Source organism: Belonocnema kinseyi, chromosome 4 (assembly GCF_010883055.1).
Source record: "Belonocnema kinseyi isolate 2016_QV_RU_SX_M_011 chromosome 4, B_treatae_v1, whole genome shotgun sequence".
NCBI classification, from domain to species: Eukaryota; Metazoa; Arthropoda; class Insecta; order Hymenoptera; family Cynipidae; genus Belonocnema; species Belonocnema kinseyi.
The window spans coordinates 43,906,487-43,914,680 of NC_046660.1; the positions used below are offsets into that span (position 1 = coordinate 43,906,487).

At 29.4% G+C, this 8,194-nt stretch overlaps 1 protein-coding gene across 1 annotated transcript in view; it reads right to left on the reverse strand.

Annotated features, from left to right (window-relative positions):
- Window positions 1–8,194, reverse strand: part of LOC117170871 (surfactin synthase subunit 2) — a 74,569-nt gene that overhangs the window by 21,353 nt on the left and 45,022 nt on the right. Inside the window, exons 8-9 of the mRNA XM_033357915.1 lie at window positions 5,860–6,056; window positions 3,184–3,373 (exon numbers count right to left, since the gene is read on the reverse strand). Of these exons, the coding sequence (XP_033213806.1) occupies window positions 3,184–3,373; window positions 5,860–6,056 (387 nt within the window). The remainder of the gene's footprint in view (window positions 1–3,183; window positions 3,374–5,859; window positions 6,057–8,194) is intronic.

The window sequence follows — 8,194 nt, forward strand, 5'->3', positions numbered from 1 at the left end:
TTCTGATAAATATTCATAATCTTAGTTAAAAATCCATCGTTGAGGTTAGAACAAATATTTACTTGGTAGAAAAATAAACTCTTTCATTGAAAATTTCTTTCTTTTTTGTTTGAAAATATTTTTTTTCCTTAACTGAAAATACTATTCCAGTAAAATATTCCATAATTTTAGTTAGAAATTCATTTTTATCGTCGAACAGTCATCTTTAAACTATAAATATATTTATTGAATTTTCGGTTAAAAAATGATCTTGATTAGTTGAAAATTCGTCTTTTTGGTTGAACCTAGTTTTCTTAACTTGAAACTTAATTATTTAGGTTTTGCTTGATAATTTATATTCTTTAGTAAAAATAATTTTTATATCGTTGAAAGTTCATCTATTTCAGTTGAAGATTTATTGTTTTTTTTAAAACTCATTTTTTTGTTTGTTTAAAATTCAATTGTTCCAGTAGAGTATACTGAAAATATAACTATTCCATTTTCTGTTAAAAATGGATTTTGTTTTAGTTCAAAATTCAATTATTTGGTTGAAAATTTGTCTCCTTTGATTGAAAATTCAACTATTTCGTTAAAAATTGATATGTTTTGTTTAAAAATTGTATTTTTTGATAGAAAATTAATCTTGTTGTTTGAAAATGAATCTTGTTTTTGTTAACTATATCTTTTTCGTTAAAAATTCAAGTATTTCAGTTAAATTAGTCCGGCTATTGGATCAGTCTGATGAAAAATCTCAAAAATTAGTTTTTTTGACGGAGAAATATGTCCTCTTTCACATAATGCCTTTCTTAGGAGCCTTTTCCAGGTTAAAATTTGAATTATCACTGTTTCAATTCGTGTTCAAACACACGGGATCTTATGAAAAGGCCTTTTGGGGGCTCTGAAAATGATTAATTTTGGCTTTAAAATGCGTGTCTATATTGTTGGGAAACTGTTTTGGAGACTGAAAATACAATTTAAAATTTGACTTACTGCTCATTTGTACTTGCTTTCATGGTATCTGAGCTTAAGTTTAGCAAAATATACCGAGGTAAAGTAAGACGAGAACGGTGTGGCTTTGACTAAAGTTCCTAGCAGACTTACATTTTGGCGACGTCTTTACGACGTCGTTACAACATCTTTACGACAACTTTACGATATCCTATGTCTATGTCATTATGGTGTCTTAAGGATATCGAAGAAACGTCGTATGATCTGACGATGTCTTTACGATATCGTAAATACACCTTAAGGACATGGACATAGGATGTCGTAAAGTTGTCGCAAATTTGTCGTAAAGATGTCGCCAAATTTTGTGCCTACTAGGTTGGCAAAGAGCTTCTACTGAAATCAGGAAATGGGCGAAATTTCAAATAATGATGTTGTTCCCTGTCTATTTGTAGGTTACTGTTACTTTCTCGACATGTGGTTATGCTGCCAACTGCTGAGCGTGAAAAATGACTTTTACTCAGAACGAGTCAAATAATTATTAAAATTTACATTTTATCATTATTTAAAAACCATTTTATTCATATTTTTCTGTATTAATAGGGACGGGAAGTTAGAAGAGTTAGATAGACGCATAAACGAAGGTAAGAAGGTTATTAAAAGAGCAGAGCCCCTTATCAGAAGTAAAAATATATCGAATGAAACTAAAATGGCAATACATAATTCTATATTTGTAACGACTGTACTATACGGTAGCGAGACATGGACCTATCAAGATAAAGATAAGAGTAAAATTAATGCAATTGACATGAGATTCTTGCGCATAATATGGGAAAAAACTCTGATGGACAAAGTGAGTAACGAGATAATTCTTAAAGAATGTGGTGCAGAAGAGACGCTGATAGACACATGGACAAGAAATCGGTTAAGATGGTTCGGGCATGTTGAGTGAATGCCAAATGAACGACGAACGAAACAAGTTTATCAAGGTAAAGTAAATAGCAGCGTGCCCCAATGCAGATCACTGAAAGAATGATTAGAATGTGTGAATAGTTAGAAGAGGCATAAGAAAACACAGAAACACGAGAGTCTGCATGAAAAAATGCATGGACGTGAAAGAAGCTAGAAAAGTATGCCAGAACAGAAACGTATGGCGAAAAATAGTTAATTAAAAGAGTGTCAGTAGAGTGAATGACGCCTGAAACAAGAAACCTAGGATACTAATGGACCCAAATAAGTAATCTCACATGACGACTTTGTGAGGATCTTCACTCGGGGTAATTGCTAGAGAGATTGATCAGCAACCTGGGTCGAAGCAGTGGTGTGGAATAAACGTGTTATTTAAATAAATAACACGAAAATTCTGGATTAATATAAAAATTTCTTATCCCTTGCTCACACTACTCCTCTCCCCACTGAATGAGTCACGTCTATCCGAACGGGAAATGGCTTAATGGTGTAATAATAATAATAAAAAATAATACCTAATTTATTAACTGCTATGCTGGCTAAATTTTATACTTAATTTCAAATTTCACAAAAAAATAATCGACATAGCTTTGACTAGCTTTTCCAGAAATCGGGCTACTTTAAATATTTATCGGTTTAGTTAAAAAAATCATGTGTTTTATTTAAAATTTCACTATTCCAGTTGCAGATTGATCATTTTATTTAAAAATTCATTTGTTATGCAATTTTCTGCTCTGTTGTGTTAAAGGATAATTAGAATAAACGTCATGAATTAAAATAATTTTTTGCGTTTTACGACAAATATGAATATTTTTTTTAGTTGATCGAAAAAATTGAAAATATTGACCGGGAAAAACCGGAAAATGACCAGGATTCTGCCGATTCGGCACTCTAGTTACAAAGGCCTGCATAGTTATCATTTCCAGTATCGAAGGCATTTGCGCAGTTATTTTTCTTCATCTTTTTATCAGTTAACGATCTTTCAGTTTTACGAAATGCAAGCAACTGTCCACACTTTGAGTTCAGAGGGCAACTTACCTGAAATTTGGGATATTTTATTTCGTGAAACTGAAAGGTCGTCAATCAGCAGAAGCATTGAGAATTACTAAAAAATAGATTCTACACTTGAGTAATATTACCATTCGTACATTTCTTACTTGCTTTTAGGTTTATAATATTTTTTCGAACAAATCTGCATTACCATGACGTCATGCTAAAATACTCAATTCAAAATAACGGGAAATAGATAAGACTTCGCCTCATATAATTAGCTAGGTTACAAATATTTACCATGATAAGAGGATAATTCGTATTCTTTCAATAGAGCTTGTCTGTCTGTTTTTCCGTTAGTCAGAAGTGGTATGGAATCGACAATGATAACTTGAGGGATCATGTAAGGTGCTAGAAGTTTTTTCAGAAACGCCTCAATCTGATGACCAGTCACATTTTGATCTTTTACTGTTACAAAGGCTACCAAAGTCTGAAAATAAAAGTTAGTTTTAGTTCTTATCCATAGAATATAATTTAATAATAAGTATACGCGCGCAGGAAACGTTGCATCGCTAATTGAGGGCCCGGATTAAAGAACCAGTTCTAACTTTCTAGCGCGTTCAGAGGGGCTCAACTTTAATGAAAATATAAAACACTTAATTCCTCATCCTCGATCTTCTTCGGATGGCCGGACGTTCTTTGTCCTCCGTGTCGAAATCACGACCTTTAAATTTTCTGAACTAGTACTCATACGTTTCAATCGATGGAATAATCCCGATAATTTTCCAAAAGTAATCGATGACTTTCAGCAGAAATTTTTTTCGAATTGAAAAAGAAAAGTAAGACTTCCCGCAAATGCTTATTTGTTGGTACGTAAACCGACATATTTATTGCTACAAAAACTATGTTGTTCAAACTTTGGTAAAACGACACCCAATAAAAACTAAAGACGCATGATAGGGCTTTGACTTGCATAGTTGCATACTGTAAAGATATGCCTCGATGCGTTAGTACAAGCGACGCCATCTCTTAGAAATCCCTAAAAATTAATGCACGCTTCCAATATTTTATTCTTGAAATTTGTAGTAGTACTACTGACACAGGGGATTGAACTTTTTCAGAATTGAAGTTTCCTTTTTTATTTAAGCTTCTAATAATACTATTTTCAATAATTATACAAACCTAAAATAATATAACACTTTTTTCATTTATTTATTATATTATATATTATTTATTATCTAAATGTTATTGAAATAAAAGTAAAATTTATATTAATAATTTTATTAATTTTAATTTTGATAAAATTGAAAAAATATACAATATAATAAATATAATACATCAATCATTAAAAGGAGTATTATATTACCTGAGTTTTATATAATTGTGCAAAATAGTATTAATTAGAAGCTTAAATCTTAAGAATAAAATATTTCACCGAACAAGGCCTTTTTCGAACAAGCTGCGGTCCAAAAAAATCTTCAAGCAGATTCGGAACGAACATTTTAATGCACTAAAGTGTCGATAATAGTGAATTCAATAAATTCGAGCATTTGTTCAATTTGAGAAAATCAGGGAATTCAAAGAAATTCAGAAAGTTCAAATAATTCGAGAAATTCCGAATATCAGTGTTTCCTGAAATTTAAACCAAGTATTTCAAAGACTCCAGGAATTCAGAGATTTTCGGAAATTCAGACGATTCAAGTAATTCAGATTATTTAAGAAATTTATGGCACTAGAAATATTCAAGAATTTGAGGGAATTAAAAATATTCCAGGAATTGAGGTAATTTAATATAGTCAAAGAAATTAGGGAGTTCAGAATTTTCAAGGAATTTAAGGGATTCAGAGAATTCCAGGGATTTCAGAGCATTCAGGAATTTCAATAAATCTAGAGAATTTCAGAAATTCCAGAGCATTGAAGGAATAGGTACAAAGAATTTTTCAAGTTGAATTAATTGAAGGAGTTAAGAGAATTCGCAGAATTCAGGGTATTTCAGAAATTAAGATAAATACAAAATTCAGATTGTTCAAAATATGCAAGGAATTCGGGTGATTTATCATACTTTAGGAACTCAAAAGTTATAATTCTTATTCAAGAAATGTAGTACATTCAGAAAATGCAAAGAAATTTATGAATTCAAAATATTCAAGGATGTCAGAAAGGTAAAAGAATTCAGGATGTGAAAAGAATTCAAGGAATTCAGAGAATAGTGAATATTCAGGGAATTCTATAAATTTAACTTATTTAGAGAACTTAAAGAAATTAGAATATTGAAGGAATTTAGGGAATCCAGAGAATTTCAGAGCATTAAGGGAATTAAAGAATTCATTAAATTGAAGGAATTGAAGGTGTTCAGAGAAAATTAAGGAATTTATGAAATCATAGAACTTTAGATTATTTGAGGGATTTAAGGGATATAGAGAATTCAAAAAATTTCAGCAATTTAGAATATTCAAGAAATTGAGAGAAATTAAGGAATTAAGATGATTCCAAATATTCAAGAATTTCGGAATTTTAAAGGAATTTAGGATATTCAAGGATTTTAGGGATTTCAGAAAACTGAGGTGATTCGATGAATTCAGAGAATTCTTAATTAATTTATATTTTTTCTTTTTTTATATGATAAGCTAAGAAGGTGAAAGACTCCACATCTATTCGATATAAAAATTGTAATTGTGATAGATTACAAAAATTTAATTATTTTTACTGAAACTGGTATTATAAGTCATAAACAATGAAGACTTTTTCCTTATTGTTCCAACTATTTTAAGTCATAAAAAAAACTTTTAAAATAAAAAATAACATTATAATAAATATTATGTAAGACGTAACATTTATTGGTTTTACAAAAATTTGTTTCCAATTATTATTTTAATTTTTTTGGTTTAATTTCAGAGATTAAAATTGATCCTAAAGCGTTGTGTATGACCTGTGCAAACTTGTAGATTATTATAATTTTTATTTTTATTTTCTTACCTGTGAAAGTTCGCCTGGTTTGTAACACAGTACAACTGCTTTCTCAACTAGATGTACTGCAGTGAAGGCCTTTTCAACTTCTGATAAATCAACCCTGTGTCCTCTGATTTTTATTTGCGCATCCGTGCGGCCCTCGTAATGAACAACGCCTCTGTCAATTCTAGCATAATCACCCGTTCGGAAAACTACTGAGTATTCTGGAATCGTTTGAACGAAATAAAAATTAATTTAAAAACCTTTTTTAATGCAATTAATTTAATTATTTTCAAAACTAATTAAAAAGTCAACAAATCTTGAAAGTTCTTAGAAAAAACATCATGAATCTACACAATGAATGGTAAAATTGTGTAAACTGTAAGTTGTACTTATAAACTTTGAAAATAGTAGCAAAAAGACGTAGGTAATAAAATGAAGGCAGCGTAGATAAATTATATTTTTTGCATTACCTTAGGTGTTTAAAAATTAAGAATTTTAATTAAACGTTTTATTCTAATTTTAAATTCAGTTGAACGCATTTGCTTTCCATGCTCTTATTTATGATAACGGTTTTTAAATGTTTGATTTAATGATAGTGTACTGTTATAATAATGGACTTTTAAGTACAGTCTATTGGAATGGAATCTAGTTCAATTACGTTTTAATTTATAAGAGGAATTATAAGACTACATAGATAATATCTAATAATGTGTCTTTCTAATTGATTATTTTTAGGTTGTATGAATTTTTCGCTAATGTCAATTTATTGCTAGATTATGAGTTATGTTTCAACTTTCGTTCAGTATTTCAATTATAAACAGTGGTGCAGACTAAAAAGAAAAAATGGGCTGTTGGTACTTTCCATAAAGTACGTTAACAGTTTAAAGAGGGGAGGGGGGCTAAAGTTGGTAACATTGGGGGGGGGGGGGGGGGGGGGGGGGTATAGGTGGAACTAAATTTATGAATTTAGATAACATTTAGAACTTAAATGCAATAAGAAAACCCAACTATATTTTTGGGTAAATTTCTCATTTTTATTTTAAAGTCTACTATTATATTTTGGTTTGGATTCATCTCATTGGGTTCAGCATTCTATTACTTGGTTGGAAAATAAATTATTTTATAAAAAATGCAACTACATTATTAAAACGTCATATTTTTTTATCAAAAATTCAACTAATTTGTCAAAATTTAAGTTTTTAAGTTAAAAGTTCATCTCTTGTATAACTATTTTGTTGAAAATTCGTTTAATCCTTGGTTGAAACTAAATTTTTTAAATTAACAATTAAAATTTTCGTTTGTTGTTGAAATTTTTTTTTGGGAAAAAATTTATGTTTTTTAGTTGAAAGTTCAACTTTTTGGTTGAAGATCCATGTATTCTGTTGGAAACTCGTTTTTCTTAGTGGAAATTTAATCTTTTTAATTGAACATTTATTATTTCTGGTTAATAATGAAATTTTTTCAATAAAATATGAACTGTTACATGCTTTGTTTATAATTCATATTTTTTGCTTGAAAAGTCGATTATTTGACTTGAAATTGAACTAATTTTGAAACAAAACATTTTTTTATGAAGGATTTATATTGATAGTTGAAAATCCTATTTTTGGGTTGAAAATTTAACCCTTTTCATAGATGTTTGGTCTTTTTGGCTTTAAAATTATATATAATTTTGTTGAAAATTCATGTATTTTGTTCGAAATTCGTTTTTATTGGTAAATAATCAATCTTCTTGGTCAAAAACTTATGTTTTTGGTTAACAATTTATAAACTTTGTTGAAAATTCATTGTTTTTAGTTTAAAAATTTGTTAGTTGAAAATTTTGCTATTACAATTTTAGTTAAAAGTTTATCGGGTATATTGAATAAGTGGTAAATTCTTATTTTTCGATAGAACTATAATATTTTTAACCGAGAATTGGTCTTTTTGTTTAAAAATTCGTTATTTTTTTGTTCCAATTTTTGTTTAATAGAGTTTTTATTAAATTTTAAGTATTTCATTTTTTTCTGAAACTTTATCCTATCCTGATCCCTTTAAAATCACACAGGATTTCGCACGTAAAGTCGCATAATATCTCGGAGACAAAATATGTGGGTTTTTAGAGAAAATTGGGCGATATGTATTTTTTCGATTTGTAAAGAAACAAACCCTAAGAAGTTATGCGTATTTAAATGTTGTGCTTCGTTTTCCAAAGAATCTTTCATTTTTCTAAACCTCTATAACTTTTGACATACTTGAGATATTTATTGCTTTATGCTGCACGGTGAGCTGGAAGCCACTTTTAGCTGGTCGGCCATGCCGAAAAAAACGGACTAGGTAGATTTGTTTGGAAGGCTTTCAAGAATTGAAAAAACCTGGA